This window comes from Perognathus longimembris, chromosome 10 (genome assembly GCF_023159225.1).
Source record: "Perognathus longimembris pacificus isolate PPM17 chromosome 10, ASM2315922v1, whole genome shotgun sequence".
Taxonomy (NCBI): Eukaryota; Metazoa; Chordata; class Mammalia; order Rodentia; family Heteromyidae; genus Perognathus; species Perognathus longimembris.
This window is the reverse complement of record NC_063170.1, coordinates 33190019-33208776: the sequence shown is the minus strand read 5'-3', so window position 1 is coordinate 33208776 and position 18758 is coordinate 33190019. Positions and strand designations below refer to the sequence as shown.

General features: G+C 45.5%; 1 protein-coding gene across 6 annotated transcripts in view; it reads left to right on the top strand.

The window, feature by feature from the left end:
- The window catches only part of Arhgef3 (Rho guanine nucleotide exchange factor 3), a 326782-nt gene that overhangs the window by 85201 nt on the left and 222823 nt on the right, over window positions 1–18758 (top strand). For all 6 annotated transcript variants that reach the window (XM_048355783.1, XM_048355789.1, XM_048355787.1 and 3 more), the window contains one exon: window positions 9750–9816. In XM_048355783.1, the coding sequence (XP_048211740.1) occupies window positions 9750–9816 (67 nt within the window). The remainder of the gene's footprint in view (window positions 1–9749; window positions 9817–18758) is intronic.

Sequence of the window (18758 nt, the reverse complement as noted above, 5' to 3'; positions counted from 1 at the left end):
TTCTCCCAGGCTAGCTTCAAACCCCAAACCTTGCTCTTCTTGTTCACTTCCACAGTAGCTAGTATTACAGCTGTGAGCCATCGTGCTTGGCCTTGAGAATCCTTGAATTCTTTGATTTCACTTTTCCCTCGCTGGCTCTTGATAGAGCCCATTATTCCCACCTTTAAAAATGTTCATTTTCCTGCTCCTTCTCACCACCTCCCCTGCCACCATCTATGTCCAGGTTCCTGCCATCCTTCACCTGGGCCACTTAGGGAACTTCCTTACCTCCTTCCTGCCCAACATTGCTCTCTAGAGCTGTTCTCTCTCTCTCTATGGCATTGAGAACTATCCTTTTTTTCCCTTCCCTGTGAACTCCCTTTTCCTTTCAGCTCCCCATCTCACCTATGCTGAAATTCACAGGCCTAGCAGTAGTCTGTATGACTCTTACCCTCAGGCTCTGATACTTTCTGTGACTATTCTTTGTTAACTTTCCAGCCAGATTGGCCTTGCTGCCCCTCAGGTATGTAAAGCATTTCCTGCCTCAAGTCCTTTGCATATGCTTTTCTGCTCACCTAATACATGTTTCCTCCTCTTTCCTGTCTTTGTCTTTACTTACTCAATATTTTCTTGGAGAAGCCTGCCCTGAGTCCTCCATATAGAAAAGCAGCTGACAGCCCCCCCACCCCTCCCCCCTCCCCTGCCCTCCCACATGCTATGTTGTTTTCCAAAGAAATTATCAGCTCCTAAGGTAGACTCTGAGAAAGTGGGCCTATGTTGTCTCCTCCCTCCCTCCCTCCCTCTCTCTCTCTCCCTCTCCCTCCCTCCCTCTCTCTCTCTCTCTCTCTCTCTCTCTCTCTCTCTCTCTCTCTCTCTCTCTCTCTCTCGCTCTCTCTCGCTCTCTCTCTCTCCCCCTCCTCTCATTGGTTGTGGGGCTTTGTCAGGGGTTTATAGCCTCCCAGCCTGGCCTGGAAGAGGAAAAGAGGGCTGACAGACTGCCACCCAGCCACCCTCTCGACGGAGGACACACAGACAGCCTGGGAGCCAGTCAGAGCTAAGACTCCTTTAATGGCGGCAATGAGCTGTTCTGTTACATGGGTCGGAGGGCAGCGGAAGGGGAGGGGCACGTGCACTTATGTAGGGGCTGTGAATGGATGCCTGAGCTGTCCGTCAGGGTGGAGCTCCAAGGGATCTCCCTAAGGGGTGGCCTACATCTACATCAGGGTCCTCAGGACAGCCTCTGGGTTCATCACCCGCAGCCATCTTGGTGCACATGTGGTCTGAGGCTATGTTTATTCCATTGTATGTCTTTAGCTCCTTTGTTGAATATCAGGTGACTGTAAGAGTGCGGTTTTATTTCTGGATCTTAATTCTAATCCTTTGGTCTTCCAATCTGTTTCTATACCAATACCATGCTGTTTTTGTTATGATGGCCTTGTAGTAGAGCTTGAAGTCTGGTATTGTGATACCTCCTGCACTATTTTTTTTTTTGCCTAGAATTGCTTTGGCTATTCTAGGTTTTTTGCTGTTCCATATGAATTTGTGGATTGGGTTCTCTATTTCAGTGAAGAATGTGGGTGGGATTTTGATAGGTATTGCATTGAATTTGTATAACAATTTTGGCAATATGGACATTTTCACTATATTGATTCTGCCTACCCATGAGCATGGGAGGTCTTTCCATCTCCTTGTGTCTTCTTTGATTTCCTTTATTAGATTTTTGTAGTTTTCATTGAATAGGTCTGTCACGTCCTTGGTTAAGTTGATCCCTAGGTACTTTATTCTTTTTTTGGCTACTGTAAATGGAATTGTTTCCATAATTTCCTTTTCTGTTTGTATATTGCTGGTGTACAGAAAAGCTGCTGACTTTTGTGGATTGATTTTGTATCCTGCTACTTTGCCAAATTGGTTTATTAGGTGTAGGAGTTTGGGTACTGAGTTTTTTGGGTCCTTCAGATATAAGATCATGTCGTCTGCGAATAGGGATAACTTGATTTCTTCCTTGCCGATGTGGATCCCTTTGATGTCCTCCTCTTGCCTTATTGCTATGGCTAGGGATTCCAGCACTATGTTGAACAGAAGTGGGGAGAGTGGGCATCCTTGTCTTGTTCCTGAGTTTAGGGGGAATGATTTAAGTTTCTCTCCATTTAATATGATATTAGCAGTTGGTCTGTTGTATATGGCTTTTATTGTTTTGAGGAATGTTCCATCTATTCCTGTTCTCTCCAAAGCTTTTAATAGGTATGGATGTTGTATTTTGTCAAAGGCTTTTTGGGCATCGACTGAGATAACAATGTAATTCTTAATTTTAGATCTGTTTATGTGGTGAATTACGTTGATTGATTTACGGATGTTGAACCATCCTTGTGATTGAGGGATGAAGCCTACTTGGTCATGATGTATGATTTTCTTGATCAGTTTCTGGATCCTGTTAGCTAATATTTTATTGAGGAGCTTTGCGTCTGTGTTCATTAGTGATATTGGTCTGTAGTTCTCTTTTTTTGTTGGATCTTTGCCTGGTTTGGGAATGAGTATGATATTAGCTTCGTAGAATGAGTTTGGAATTTCTCCCTCTGTTTCTATTTCGCGAAAGAGTTTGAGGAGTATTGGTATTAGCTCCTCACTAAAGGTTTTGTAGAACTCGTTGGTGAATCCATCTGGGCCTGGGCTTTTCTTAGTAGGGAGGTTCTTGATTACCTCCTGTATCTCACCGTAAGTTATTGGTTTATTTAGTTGATTTATTTCTTCTTGGTTCAGTTTGGGCAGTTTGTACTTCTCTAAGAATTGATCCATTTATGTAAAATTATTGTTTTTTGCTGAGTAGAGGTTTTTTTTTTTTTTTTTTTGGCCAGTCCTGGGCCTTGGACTCAGGGCCCGAGCACTGTCCCTGGCTTCTTCCCGCTCAAGGCTAGCACTCTGCCACTTGAGCCACAGCACCGCTTCTGGCCGTTTTTTCTGTATATGTGGTGCTGGGGAATCGAACCTAGGGCCTCGTGTATCCGAGGCAGGCACTCTTGCCACTAGGCTATATCCCCAGCTGAGTAGAGGTTTTGGAAATAGCTCCTTATGATTGTTTGAATAGCATGTGTACTTGTAATTTTTCTGGTGGAGTCCCTGATTTTACGAATATGAGTCTCTTCTCTTCTTTTTTTTTGTAAGTCTTGCAAGGGGTCTGTCAATTTTGTTTATTTTCTCAAAGAACCAGCTTTTAGTCTTGTTTATTTGTTGAATGGTCTTTCTATTTTCAATCAAATTTATCTCTTCTTTAATCTTTGTGATCTCTCTCCTCCTAGTCGTTTAAGATTCTGTCATTTCTTGTTTCTCCAGTTGTTTTAGTTTCATTGTGAGGGTATTCACCTGCTCTGCTTCCATTCTTTTAATGTGGGTGCTGAGTGCAATGATCTTGCCCCTCAGTACTGCCTTAGCTGTGTCCCATAGGTTTCTTTGTGATGTGTTTTCTTTGTCATTGTGGCTTATGAATTCGTTGATTTCATCTTTAATTTGGTCTGTGGCCCAAGTGTTGGATAGCAGCGTGGGGTTTAGCCTCCAAGAGTGTGTATAGCCTCTGTGGTATCCTTTGTTGTTGAGGGTTACCTTTAATCCACTGTGATCAGATATAATGCATGGGATGACGTCAATACTTTTGTATTTGCTGAGGTTCTTTGTGTGGGCTATAACGTGGGCTATTTTGGAATATGATCCATGGGCTGCTGAAAAGAAGGTGTATTGGGTCTCTGTAGGGTGGAAGGTTCTATATAGGTCTGTTAGATCCATTTGGGAAATGGTATTATTTAGGTCCTCAGCTCCCTTACTAATCCTCTGGGTGTTGGATCTGTCTCTTGGAGAGAGAGGAATATTAAAGTCACCCACTATGATTGTGTTTGCGTCTATCTTGCTCTGTAATTCTGTGAGAATTTGCTTGACATATGTAGGGCCTCTTTTGTTCAGTGAGTATACATTTATCACTGTGATTTTTTGATTCTGGATTTTTCCTTGTATTAATATGTAGTGTCCTTCTTTGTCTTTTTGAGTTGACTTTAATGAGAAGTCCAGCTTGTCTGAGATCAGAATGGCTACACCTGCCGTTTTGGTGGGTGCATTTGCTTGGTAGATCTTGCTCCATCCTTTCATTCGAAGCCTGTTTTTGTCCCTTGCTGTTAAGGTGGGTCTCTTGTAGACAGCAGATATCAACTTTTTGTTTGCGAATCCATTCTGCCAGTCTGCTCCTCTTTATCGGGGAGTTTAAACCATTTATATTTAAAGAGATCAAGGATAAGGGTGTTTTTTTCTCCTTCCATTTTCTTGTTGGGCTGTTTTTTCCTCTTTTTTTTTTTTCTCTTGTCTTTAGTGAGCTGGTCTTTCTGCTGGACTTTGGCTATTGAAGTTTCTTTCTGATTCTGTCTGTGTGTCTTTTACGATCTCTGTTGGGTGGGGTTCCCCTCTTAATATTCGCTGTAGGGCTGGTTTTTTATTCACATACTCCTTTAGCTCCTCTTTGGTGTGGAAAGATCTGGTTTTCTCCTCGAATGTGAACTCCAATTTCGCTGGATATTTGATCCGAGGTTGTAAATTGTTATTCTGAAGTACTTGGATGGTGTTCTTCCACTCACTTCGAGCTTGGTAAGTTTGTGTCGATAAGTCGGACGTTATTCGAATCCTCTTCCCATTGAAGAAAGTTTCCTTCTTCGCTTTGGCTGAATTCAGAATTTGTTCTTTAATCTTGAGGTCTGTAGTCTTGAATATTATGTGCCTTGGGGTTGCTTTCCTGGGGTCTGGCCTGCCAGGTGTCCTATAGGCTTCGGTTACCTGGATGGGGTCCCCTGTGAGGTTGGGGAAGTTTTCTGCAATAACTTTATTGAGAACATGATTAAGCCCTCTGTTCTGGTATTCGGCTCCTTCTTCTATTCCAATTATGCGCAGATTATATATCTTGTCTTTGTCTATTAGTTCCTGGATTAGTCTTCCCTGAAGCTTCACCTTTTCTTGGAGTGTGGTCATTTTCTGGTTGTTGTCAGCTGCTTCATCGTCCAGGCGAGAGATTCTGGATTCTATATGGTCCACTCTTTGTGTTATGGTTTCAATTGTGGAGTTTATGGATGTCAGAGAGCTATTTATGGTTGTCATATCAGCTCTGATCGTGGAAATTTCTTCCTTTAAAGAGTTGTATTTTAAATCTATTATTTCGTGCATTTCAATTCTCAGGATGTGGAGATTTTCTTTAAAGGAGGCTTGCATTATATCCATTTTTGCTTCCATTTCTTTAAAGGTGGCTTGCATTGTATCCATTTTTGCTTCCATTTCTTTCTTGGCTTCCTGGGTGTCCTTCCAGATTTCCACTCTAAACTCCTGGAATTGTTTTCTGATTTCATTTCTGACGCTTTCGATCATTCCCGTTAACATGGCCTCATTTGCTTTTTTAGTCTCCATCTCCTCTTCAGTCGTGCTGCTTTTTGGAGCTGGCGAGTTGGCTTGCCCTTTGATGAACTGAGTTATGTTTCTTTGTGATTTGCGCATCTGGAGATCTGTGTAGGTCTTCCCTCCCTTCTGTGTAGGCGTGTCTACCGCAGCAGGTGCTGCTGCTGTGGCCCCGCCCACCAGTGCAGGGTACGCCTACCAGAGCGGGCACTGTCGCCGGGGGCCCCGCCCTCCTGTGCGCTGTGCGTCCACTACAACAGGCACTTTAGCGGGATATGCCTTCCAGAGCAAGCCCCGGGTTGTTGGGTTGTGCTTGCGTCCTCCCGCGAGTCCGTTGGGGGGGGGCGGTATGTGTGGGGCCCAGTGGGATCGACTGTCCAGGTGTGGCTTGGCACCCTCAGACCTCGCCTCCACTGCGAGAGGGGGACGTGATCAGGCTCAGGTGACCCTGCTGGGCTGGTATTGCCCACCAGAGCCTGTGATTTTAGTTGTAAAAGTCCGCGAGGTCCAGGCGCCTAGGGTGGGGCTTGCACTGCCAGCCCTCCCCCGGCCCCTGTTGGGAAGGGGGCGGGGCCGGTTGTGCTAGTTCAGGAACCTGTGGGGCCTTGGGGCTGCTCTGCCCTTCCCCTGCTAAACTGACTTACCAGCGCCTGATGGGAGCTCCCCGCCTGATTTGGGGGTTCTTTGTTCCCTTGGGGGTGGGGAGGGAGAGGGAGGGAGATCTAGCTTCTTTGTCGGGCTTGGGTCTCTGATAGCTGGTCTCCCGTTGGGGGAGGGGATAATGGGGGACTCACAGTTGCTGCTTTGTGTGTGTGTCCCACGCAGCCGTTGGCCCTTCAGGGGTTGGCGAAGTGTCGTGGTGGCTTCCCCAGTTCCCTTTTTCTGCCACGCTGGGTTCCCTTGTCTGAACCCGGTATGGACCCGAACTTCTCGTCGCTGCCGGTGTGCGTCTTAATCTGCACCCTGCCTTGTGTCCGTGGGGTCTCCCGCTATATGAATTCTGCGCTCCTGGCAGCCTGTCTGCCGATCGCCGGGTTCCCCTTTCCCAGCCTGGCCCTGTTTGGGCCAGGGTCGGCTGGTGGGGGGAGGGTGCCCCGGAGATTCTCCGGCTCCGTGTAGATTTTCAGTTCTTCTTTTTTGCTCCTTTTTGTTTTCCTGCGTTTCTCCACTGCTTCTGGCTGCTGGTTTTGCTGGCTTCTTGATGGGGTGTTGGGTGTTGGAGTTCCCAGTTCAGTTGGAGCGAGTCGGGGTGCCTCCCTATTCTGTCGGCGCCATCTTTCTCCCTCCCCTGTGGCTGTTTCTTATCTTCACCAGTTTGTGTGTTTTACCTGACATTTTCCTGCTCATACTTTTCCCTCAGCCTGGCCTGATCTTCCCTGTTCTTGTCACTGGGCTGGGCTCTTCTCTCTAAGCTCTCATGGGCCTCTTTTGCTCTTGGAGACCTTTCTAGTTTCTAGCCCCTTAAACTTTGGTTGAACCCCTTTGGCATTCTGTATTAGCACTAAAAACAAACCTTGTTGCAGTGTGTGTGTGTAGCTTTTGTGAGGACTTGAGAGCAGGAATCCTGTCACGTTGTTAGCTGTTGTATGTCTAGTGAATGCCATCTTGTATGGAAGTTGCTTAGTCAGCATTGGTGACTAAATTCATGGGCAGTGAGATGTGTAGCAGTGCTAATTAATGTTGGGTGTGAGCTTTTGTGAGGCAAGAGTACTTTTACTGAAACGTGTTGGTGTATATTGTTGTTTTGGAAGCCTTAAAGCTCATTAGATAATCTTAGGACCATAGAAATATTGTCAAAAATCCAACCTTTTTTTTTTTTGTTGTTGTTGCTTTTGCTAGTTCTGAGGCTTGAACTCAGGGCCTGAGCACTGTCCCTGGCTTCTTTTTGCTCAAAGCTAGCACTCTACCACTTGAGCCACAGCACCACTTCTGGCTTTTTCTAAATATGTGATGCTGAGGATTAAACTCAGGGCTTCATGTATACGAGGCAAGCACTCTACCACTAGGCCATATTCCCGGCCATCCAACCTTTCCTTTTTAAGGCATAGATTTCTTTTCAGAAGAACTGGGACTGACAGAGCCGGGTACGCAGTCTGTACAGCCACCCTCATGTTCTCTGTTTGTGGCCAGGTATCTGAAGCTGGGTTCCTTTGTTCACTCTGTGAGGAGAGGTGATGTGGGAGGGGCTGGTGTGAGTACTTGGGACACACAGCATGTGGCAGGAGCTAACCTGCTCTTTGGCATTACCACGTCTCTGATTGGATTCTATTCTTGGAGCCAGGCTTGGAGGGAGTGGTGGGCAATGTGCAAACACATGGTAACGACTACCATGGATAGAGCCTGAGTTGGAGTCCTCATCTCATCCTGACTCTACTCAGTCGACTTTAGCCCCCCTGTTTAGCACACAGGAAAGCCAAAGAGCTAGGTATGAGCTTTGAGCTGGGTGCTGGTGATGGCTCACACCTGCAATCCTAGTTACTCAGGAGGCTGAGATCTAAGGATCTCTGTTTGAAGCCTGCTCTAGCAGAAATAGTCCATGAGATTCTTATCTCTAACTAGCAAAAAGCCAGAAGTGGAGGTGTGGCTCAAGTGGTTGTATAATGCCAGCCTTCAGCAAAAAAGCCAAACAGGAGTGCAATCTCTGCGTTCAAGCTCCAGTACCATCACAAAACAAAAGACATGAACTTCATGTTCAGGGTCACAGCTAGTGAAACATTGTGAAAAGTGAAGTTGGATGACTGAGGTTAGAACTTGATTTCATTTGTGTGATGATAATTCAATCACTATCCCTACGTCTGAGGGCGGGGGGTGGGGGAAAGGGTTGTTTGCTTGTGTTTGCTTTTGAGCACTGGAGATGGAACCCAAAGCCTCCCCTACACTAGGCGAGCACTCTACCACTGAGCTACATTCCCAGGGGCTCAGTTCCTCTTCTGTTTAGATGAACATAATAGTGGTAAGAGGCATTGGGATTACTGTGTAAAATATTAGCACCTGGGTGACTTGGCCCAAAAAGAAATGTGCTCATTACCTGACTTAGGAAAAATGGCAACCCTTCTGTATATCACCTTAATAATAACAATAAAAAATTAGCATCTTGGGCCTAGTGGCAAGAGTGCTTGCCTCATGTACATGAAGCCCTGGGTTCAATTCCCCAGCACCATATATATAGAAAACGGCAAGAAGTGACATTGTGGCTCAAGTGGCAGAGTGCTAGCCTTGAGCAAAAAGAAGCCAGGGACAGTGCTCAGGCCCTGAGTCCAAGGCCCAGGACTGGCAAAAAAATATAAATAAATAAATAGGGCCTGTTAGTTGCTGTTATTCTAATCACCTCGTGGTCTTATTTGTGTTTGGTTGTGGGTGTGGTACGTCTAAGGTTTTTACTCAGGTCTGATGTGCTCCAGAGGCAAGGTGCTGCTCTCTGCTCAGGACGGAGGTGACTGTTGGGCAGCAACAGTGTTTTGGCACACCAGTGACTCAAGCTTCAGGAGAAGTTCAAGCAGGACCTTTTCCAGGGCTGCTTCTCAGCTAACATGGGATCCGAAGGTCAATGTGGACAGATTACATATTTGAGATGGGGGCGAGGTGAGAGAGGAGGTCATGAATTTATTGCTTCATATAAACATCGGGAAAGCTGGTCCTCCTTTTGCAGAAAAAGAAGCTCCTGCAAGGCAGAAAGCAGGTGCTTTGGAGTCTGGAGCCTCCTGTGCTGATGGCCTTGAAGCCACTCACACTACTTTTAAGATTCCTCCATGCCTGCCAGAGGTTCCCCAGGGAGGAGACAGGCAACATGCTGTATTGATCATCACTGTAAAAACCTGGGTCTGAGGCTGAGTGTGGTGGCACATGCCTGTGAGTCCAGCTACTCAGGAGGAGGAAGTAGGAAGTGGGAGGTAGTGCTGTGTGGAAAACATACTTAAAGTAAAAAGGGCTGGGGGCAGAGAGTGTCTCAAATGCCAGAACATTCGTGTAGCAAGTGAGGGGCTCCCGAGCGTATCGGCACCAAGGGAGTGCCAGGTACAGCCGAAGCCGCAAACATCACCTGACGGCCTCCACTGGGGAATTGCTAGCCGGAGAGAAATGAAGACGGATTGGGAGTTGGTCTGACTTTTTGGTTGCATCCAAGTTGCAAGTTGTAAGGTTTTGTTTTATTTTCAGGAATGAAAGGCTGCTTTCTGGCTGGGGTTTTCCTTGTGGGATTTGTAAAGGAGTTTGGAATAAATGTTGCCCCAGAAAACTCCAGCCACTTACTGTCCCTGGGTGATTTCTCCAGGCAGCTTGCTTTCTTGGTAACCAGGGATTTCTTCTGAGCATCTCATCAGCAAATAATGAACACATTGACTTTTCTTTTCTTCCAGGCCTAAACGACAGAGACAAAACAACTTTCCCATGTTTCCCACTCCCAAAGCCTGGAGTTTCAGAGGGGTGAGTGATTGCCTTTGATAGTTCTGCTTGCCACCGTGGGTGGTGGTGGTGGGGAGATGGGGGGTGGGAGGTAGCTTTGCTATTAACATTGTGTCTCACCACTGGGAAGCAGCGTCCCTGCTTGGCCTAGAAAGTGTGCCTTGACACAATGGGCATCTTGTGAAGAAGGTAAGGGGCTGCTTTCCTTGGAGCCTGGAAGGAAAAAAAGAAACACACAGGGTGTGACATGTAGATTTATGCCTTCCTGGGAAGCTTTGCTTTCCAAGTCTATGAACTTTACATGGACTTTAAAAGGAAACATCAGATTCTCCCAGGCACAAAGCAGCAGTCCCCTTGAGGGTTGCGGGGGGCGGGGGCTGTTGGCAGAGCCTCTTCCTGATTCATGGTGGTCTTCTGTAATCATGATGATAATAACAGTTATATACGCAGAAGTCCTACTGTGTGGTACATGGAGTTCTAATCCTGATCTGAGGGGGAAAAAATCTCTCATGTCTATAGAGAATGCTTGGAGCTTTTTGACTGCCCTGCTTGGTCCCTGGGGGTTGGGGGGAGGGGGCACTGTATTCTTACACATGCTGCTACTTGCCCACCTACTTCACCCATAGAACATAAGCATTGATGCTTCTCTGGGAAGTGGTTATGAACATCTCACCCTTCTAAATCTGCCTGAAGGCCCTTCTTTGTTCTTGGTACTTTTGGTTATGGGGCTCTGCACATCCTGAGGTTTAAGATAGGCAAGTCCCTAACTGTAGATGACAAACAGGGAATTGCCACTGTCTCTTGTTCAAAATTGTGTCTTTTCTTGGTTCAGTGCCTGGCATATACACATTTCATTCATTTGTTGAATGAATGGATGTCATAGCCACATGACACAAAATTCACATGTTGACTGGGTTTCATAGTTTTGGCTTTTCAATTTTATTCTGACTAGTTCTTTTCCCATCTTCCGATTGTGTATAGATCTCAGGTCTGAGGTGTCTTATTAAAAATAACCTTAGGGGCTGGGGATATAGCCTAGTGGCAAAGAGTGCCTGCCTCGGATACACGAGGCCCTAGGTTCGATTCCCCAGCACCACATATACAGAAAACGGCCAGAAGCAGCGCTGTGGCTCAAGTGGCGGAGTGCTAGCCTTGAGCGGGAAGAAGCCAGGGACAGTGCTCAGGCCCTGAGTCCAAGGCCCAGGACTGGCCAAAAAAAAAAAAAAAAAAAAAATTATTAAAAATAACCTTAGGAGAGGAGTGGCCCATGTGCAGGTGTACCAATCCAAAGTCACGTACCTTACATTGTTTATGATTTTATGGATGAGATCCCTAGTGTCTTCAGATGGATGATCATGACCATTAGCTGAAAAGAGGTGGTATGGTCAGAACACTTTGGACCATATTGAACACACCATATTAAATGTGTGCATCACTGCAGGACTTCTCAGAGCCTTTGTGATGTCCCTGTGCATGGGTGCTCAGTGAAGAGAACTGATAGAGCTGGAGGCATTTCTCAGAGTCATTGACCATGAAACCTTTTGCTGACTTTTGCAGTCTGTCACACATAGAAATTTTCTCACCCTGTCTTCTTGAGGACCTTGGTTTTAGCACTCTCTTTATCCATTTTCTCACCAGTATTGTGCTCCTTTGGACTTCACAGTGGTCATTAACCAAGGCTGGCAGGCACACACAGGACAAATCACCTCCAAATTTGTCACAAAACTGTTTGGATTTTAGCAATAGAAATCTCACATCTTGTGAAAAACTCAGCTGTTTCCCTTTGCAAGATGTTTTCTAGCTGGTATGCTGGCTCATGTCTATAATCCCAGCACTTGAGAGGCCCAGGCAGGAGGATTGCTAGTTTAAGGTCAGCCTGGGTAACATAGGAGACCTTATCTCAAACCAAGAAGAAAAAATAGGCAGGGGATGAGTACAGTTCTTCTTGCACAAGGAAGGGGTGACATTGTCCAAGTTTTGTGGGGTTTTTTTTTTTAAGTTCAGTTCTGGTTTGTAAAATTAGTTGTTCAATGGAAGATGTAAGATGTGTTTGGTCCATACTAGCTTTAAGTGACCTTCAGTACACTTCATTCTTATTAAAGCAATGACAATATTAATATTTAAAATTAGTAATTCGCGAAAGGGAAATTTACCCTCTAATTATGAAGAATGAGATAGCTGTAGCCAATGCGTGTTGATTTCAGATTCCTATCAGCTCTCAAATCTCCCAAACTGTGCTGAGCATTTTTTGTGTACTTATAATCAAGCCCAGCATTCAGGAGGTAGAGGCCAGAGGAACACAAGTCCAGCATGGGCCACATCGTGAGGCCATGTATCAAAACAATAAGGGCTGTGGATGCAGTTCCTTGTGCTGCAAAAATATGAATAAGTTAATTTGTTTGCAAGCTGTTAGCTGGCTTGAGTGCCTTTGGGTGGTTCGAAACTAGCTGCAGAGTTTGTTTATCTTGGTGTCTTTTTTTATTTATTTATTTTTATTATTTTATTTTTTTGGCCAGTCCTGGGCCTTGGACTCAGGGCCTGAGCACTGTCCCTGGCTTCCTTTTGCTCAAGGCTAGCACTCTGCCACTTGAGCCACAGCGCCACTTCTGGCCATTTTCTGTATATGTGGTGCTCGGGAATCGAACCCAGGGCCTCATGTATACGAGGCAAGCTCTCTTGCCACTAGGCCATTTACCCAGCCCTTGGTGTCTTTTTTAAAATTTATTTATTAATTAAACAGAAATTTTTTGATAAGGTGTTGTGCAAAAAGGGTACAGTTACATCGTAGGGCAGTGTGTACATTTCTTGTGATATCTTACACCCTGTTTTTCTTTCCCTTCCCTAGGTCAGGCAGACATATATACAATACTCATGGTGTCTTTTGCATGGTTTGATTTCTTTTTGCCTCTGGGACTTCTCAATAAAGCTAAACAAACACATGGAAATACACCAAAGGGGGTGGTTGGGGCCTAGCCAGATCCTGGCCTGATCAGTCCTTCTTCACCTTGGAGGAGAATTCCTTTGCACACCATCACAGACACTCTGTGCAATCATTCTGAAACTGAGGAAGGGCCCAGAACACCAGAATGAAGTGCTGGAGGCACTACCAGGCTGGTAGGCTTTCTGTAATGAAACTCGACGCTTAGGTCTGTGGGCCTGTGCTGGGCATGCTACTCTCCAGCAGGGTCCTTACCACACAGCGTTTCTCTGAACACTGTTTTCTTCTTTATGTAGAAGGAAAGGTTTTACAATCTGTGTGCTAGCACACTTGCCATATTTATACACAAGCCACAGGAAATCATTATGTAAGTATTTGCAATCCCATTCCTCCTTAGCTTGTAAAGAAAAAAGGATTCAGAACTGGGACTGTGGCTTAGTGGTAGAGTGCTTGCCTTGCATGCATGAAGCCCTGGGTTCCATTCCTCAGCACCACATAAACAGAAAAAGCAGAAATGGTGCAGTGGCTCAAGTGATAGAGTGCTAGCCTTGAGCAAAAGAAGCTCAGGGACAGTGCTCAGGTCCTGAGTTCAAGCCCCAGGACAAGAAAAAAAGAGGGGAGGGGGGAGGGAGGGACGAAGGGAAAGAAAGAAAAGAAAAAAAAAAAAAGATCTAGCCAGACACCTGTGGCTCACATCTGTATTCTTAGCTATTCAGGAGGTTGAGATCTGAGGATCACAGTTTGAAGCTAGCCCAGACAGATACATATGTAAGATTGTTCACTCCACTTAACCAGCAAAAGCTGGAACTGGGGGAATGGCCCAAGTGACAGAGTATTAATCTTGAGGGGTACCAGTGGTGCATGCCTGTAGTTGTAACTACTCAGGAGGCTGAGATCTGAGGGTCACAGTTCAGAGACAGCCTGGGCAGGAAAGTCTTTGAGACTCTTAGCTCCAGTTAACCAGCAAAAATCCAGAAGTAGAGCTGTGGCACAAGTGGTAGAGCACTAGCCTTGAGCATAAAAGGACAGTGCCCATGCCTTGAGTTCAAGCCCCACACTGGCATTAAAAAATAAGAAAAGGGTCCTGTTTGTTCACCAAGAGTGTTTCCAGGCTACAATTATTAGCCACAGGATGCCCCTGGCCCTCTGCATGTAAGGAGGCAAGGTGCTGGGTGTTTCCAACCTCTCAGCCCCTCTCCAGTACCTGGTGAGATATTGTTGCTCCCTAGGTTCCTGTCTTTCATCACACCCATGCCGGGGCCGGCCGGGACCAGGGGTGGGGGGGGGGGTGGGGAACAGGCTGCAAGCATGTTCCTGGAGAGAGGCTAAAAGCATGGTTTGGGTGGTGGTGAGCATGATGAGAGCACTGATAAGCTGGCAGTGGGACCCTGGGGGCTCCTTGCTCTCAGATGTCTCTCAGTCAGATACACACTGTACATCTGGACTCCATCTAGTTGGGTACGTGCTGAACTCAGAATTTCCATTCTTTCTCCTGAAAATATATTGTACAGCCTTTCCTGCTAGAGGAAGGAGGGAGGAAAGGAGAGATGGGGAGAAATATATTGTACCATTTCACCTGTAAGAGGAAAAGGGGTGGGGGGAGAGAGAGAGAGAGAGAGAGAGAGAGAGAGAGAGAGAGAGAGAGAGAGAGAGAGAGAGAGAGAGAGAGAGAGAGAGAGGAGAGAGAGAGAGAACGCCTTCTATTGACTGTAAGTGAACTAGGAAATGCCCAGCCATGACCTGCTCTATGCAGAACTGTTTTAGGACTGGAACTGAGTTTTTCATTGGATGTTGGCCGTATTTCAGACATTTCTAGTGACTGGGTGTTCCTTTTCCCTAGGCTTTTTGGGAAGAATGTTTTAGATTCTAGGGGTTTAAAGGATATTCTGTTGCAGCCCAACCTTTTCATTTTTAAATGAGGAAACAAAGCCTAGTATATTAGCCAGGACTCTTGGTTATAAGAGGTAGAACTCAGTGAAAATCTGCTCACATGAAAACATGGAATTGACTACTCATGTGACTGAGGTAAATGGAGGCAGGTAGACTTCTGCCATAGCTGTACCCAGGGAGCATTCCTCTCCTAATTGTATCACCCTCAAGGGTTTAACACATTTTTTCCTACTTTCGTGTGGACTTTTTCGACGGGACGCATTGGCCACAAACAGACATTTATTTGCAGAGCACAGAGGGAAATCTTCACTTTAAGAGCATGCAGGTAAACTCTCCATGTATGACTTGCGTTTCTCTGGCCTGGGCTGTGCAGCTGTACCTTGTCTAGTCACTGTAGACATGAGAACAGGGTTCTGTGATTGGACAGGCCCTGGCCAAGCACCCTCTCTCTCTGGCAGGAGCCATGGTTTTATGATTAGCAGTTCTACTAGAGCCACTTGGGCGAGGGAAGGGGAGTGGCTCAGAGCAGGGGCTTGATGCTCTTCCCCAAAGGGAGTCTGCCTCCTGGGCAGACAGAAAACAATTGTGACGACTCTGGAGGGTGACTCAATGTGGAATGCAGAGGACTAGAACCATGCCTTCTGTACCTTCTTCATGATGTACTGGCTGCTCCTTTGGTACCTATTTAGAAGGAAGTTGGCAAAGCTCCAGGGACTGAAAGACTTGAAGGTCAGAATGTGAACAGTGCTTACTGGAGGGATATCAGTGATTCTTGTGGCTGTACTGTCTGTCTATCCTGGAGAAGCCATGAAGCCTTCTTTGCTGGTCACTGCCACCGTTGTGTTTACATCAGCTCCAAGCCAGGCTGTGGGATTCTGGACTTGTAGACAGACAGTATTATCATCCCTCCATATTTGTGGGGTTGGTTTCAGGATATTACACAGATGTCAAAGTCTCCTATGTAAAATGGCACATAGTATTTGTGTATAACTTATGCATACCCTCCTTTGTGCGTTGAATCACCTATAGACTACTTACAATGCCTAATACAATGAAATGCCATGTAAATGGTTGTTATAGTGAATTGTTAAAGGAATAAGAAGAAAAAAATAAAATATGCGTGATGTAGTTTCCCCCCCCCCCCAAAGTATTTTTTAATCTTCAGTCAGTTGAATTTACACCTACAAAACCCATAGATTTTGAAAGCTGGTTGTATTTATCTCCATTTTAAAGATTAGGAAAGGCCTGAGTGGTAGCACACACCTGTAGTCTCTGCTAAAGCGAGGTGAGGTAGATGTACAAGACGTGGCAGAGTCAGCATTTGAATTCAGCCACAGAAAAGAGAGCGAAGTTTAGACTATCCTGGAGACCATCCTAGGAAGTATGTATGCATGAAGCACTCTGCAGAGCCTGGTAAGTGAAGTGAATGCTACAAGGTTAGTTACCTGGGATTAGTGATGTCACTGCTACTATCATTTTCATAACCGCTATTACAAAAAATGTTGACAAATTGGTGGGATTTTCCCCCCCACAAATCAAAACTTTAAGCTGTGGCTGAGTAACAAATGACCACAAAATGAGTAGTGTAAATGAAGTCCGTTAACTCACAGTTCATAAGTTCAAAAGTTAGGCTCAGCCTGGCTGGGGTTTTTGGCTCAGCATATCACGGGACACAAGAAGTCAGTTTGGCCCAGGGTCTTTGCTGGGTGCCAAGTTCTCTTCTAGACTCATTTCAGGGGCTGGAAGAATTCATTGCCTGGTGGCCCCTCTTGGGTCCTCTTGGCCCCTCAGCATCCAGAGGTCCTTGCCATGTGGCCGCTCCCCTTCAAAGCCAGCATGGAAGGATGCTTGCACTCATGTCCCCTCTCACTCCTGCAAGGGCCAATCTCTGCTCGGTGTATCAGATGGCATGAGAACACCAGTCAGTCTCTAAATGGACCGATGCCATGCCCCCACAGTCTCAGGACTCTAGCACTCCAGGGGAAGGTGTGCATGATTTGTGCACACCGAACACGGATTGTGGAAATGTCTTAGAAATCTGTCCACCCCACAGAGACTCTGAGGGAAGCAGCAGGCCCTGGGTCACACAGTGGGGAAGTTGTAGAGTCTGGATTCAAACCTGGTCCCACTTTTCCCCCAAACCTCATTTTGCTGAGTAGCACCTCTCTTCTGTGAGAAATAAATTTTTGCAAAATTCCTCCAATACACGGAGGACTCTTGCTTAGAAGGCTACAACACAAACTTACTGATAGAAGAGAGTTACCAGGTTGGAATAAACAGCACCAAAGAGAAAATACCTAAGATCAGTAATCAAAGTAAAATTGTTCATTCTAGTAGTGTGTGTGTGTGTGTGTGTGTGTGTGTGTGTGTGTGTGTGTGTTTTACTGGGTTGAACTCAAGGCCTTGTGTTTCACAGGTTACGTACTCTATGACCTGACCTGATCTACACTCCTAGCTCTTTTGTTCTGTTTTGTTTTTTCATCTTCCTTCCTTCCTTCCTTCCTTCCTTCCTTCCTTCCTTCCTTCCTTCCTTCCTTCCTTCCTTCCTTCCTTCCTTCCTTCCTTCCCCTGTCTCTTTCTTTCCTTCCCTTCCTTTCCCCAACTGAGATCCTCAGATCTCAGCTTCCTAAATAGCTAGTATTATAGTCGTCAGCCACCACCAGCACCCGGCTATGATTTTTTTTTTCCCCAAACGTATTTTTCTTTTGTGATCTTTTTGTCTCTTTGGGGGACTGTCAGTTTTCACTTAGGATATTGAACTTGCTAGGCAAGTCCTCTACCAGTTGAGCCACATCTCTAGCCCTCTGTTTTATTTCTGAGATATAGTTTTGCTAACTTTGCCCAGGCTAGCCTCTATGCGTCCTATTATCTCCACAATCCAAATAGTGGGATTGCAGGCATGCACAACCATGCCCATCTCAAAAATATGTTAAAATGACAAAAATAATAAAAAAATAGGAATATTAAATGTTATTCATTTAATTCTTTCAGTGTTAGCTACAATTCCTAACATTTTGCAAATCATCCCATTTCCCCAGAAACCTTTCTTCTACACGACTACACTACTATTATCCCATTTCCAAATGGGAAAACTGAGACTAGAAGTATTCCAGGAACCCATAGTAATTAGGTAGTGAGTTAATGAATGATTTTGTTACACCTTATCAGTGGTAATGAAAGCTGAGGTGATGAAAAGGCCTGTGCTTTGGGGATGGGACATTAGCCTGGATGCATTTCAGAACAGTAGGTCGTCTATCTGCAGAGTGAGGATTGACTGCTGTCTTGTCAAGCCTGACAGTCATGAGATGTGTAAAGTGACCTAGGCAATGCTGTCCATGTGCGGAAAACCATAATCCTCATCATGGGTTCTTGATATCAGAAATGAGGGTTTACTAAAGACGTGTTCAATAGATGTGCTTTTTTGGTGCCAGTCCCGACGTTTGAACTCAGGGTCTGGGCACTGCCCCTGAGCTTTTATGCTCAAAGTTAGCATTCCACCACTTGATTCACACCTTCACTTCATACCTTTGGGTGTTAATTGGAGATAGAGTCTCATAGACTTTCTTGCCTGGGCTGACTTCGATCCTCAGGTCATAGTCTCCTGTCTAGCTAGGATTACAGGTGTGAGCCACTGGTGCCTGGCAATAGATGCCTTTTTTATGTGAACTGCCTCTTACTATGGAAAAGCTGACCATGTGTGGTTTGTGTTTTGTCCAGTTGGTCTCATATTTCTCAGAAAGTAGAGCAGCCCAGCCTAGCGTAGCTGCTGATGTGTGAGGTGAAGCCATGTTCTTTTAGGCTGCTGACACCAAAAAATATGCCACACACACTGAAGCTTTTCTTTAGATCCAAAGCAATTCCATTTTCTGGCCATATAGTGTTTAAGTGAGCTTGTATGCCAGGTGTGTGGACTTGTACATTGGAGGCAGATTTATAGCTGCCTGTGTTTATTTTATGTAGTGATCACTTCAGTCAGTCTCTTTTTTAGTTCTAGTATTATGAAGAGTAAGAGATACTCATTTTGGTTTCTAGGGTTCATTTGGAAATCTTAGTTGCAAGTGATAGAAATTCGAACCGGCAGCAGCAGAGTTTTTTTGGTGTGATGGTATTTTTAGAACTTGTTGTTTTGTCTTTT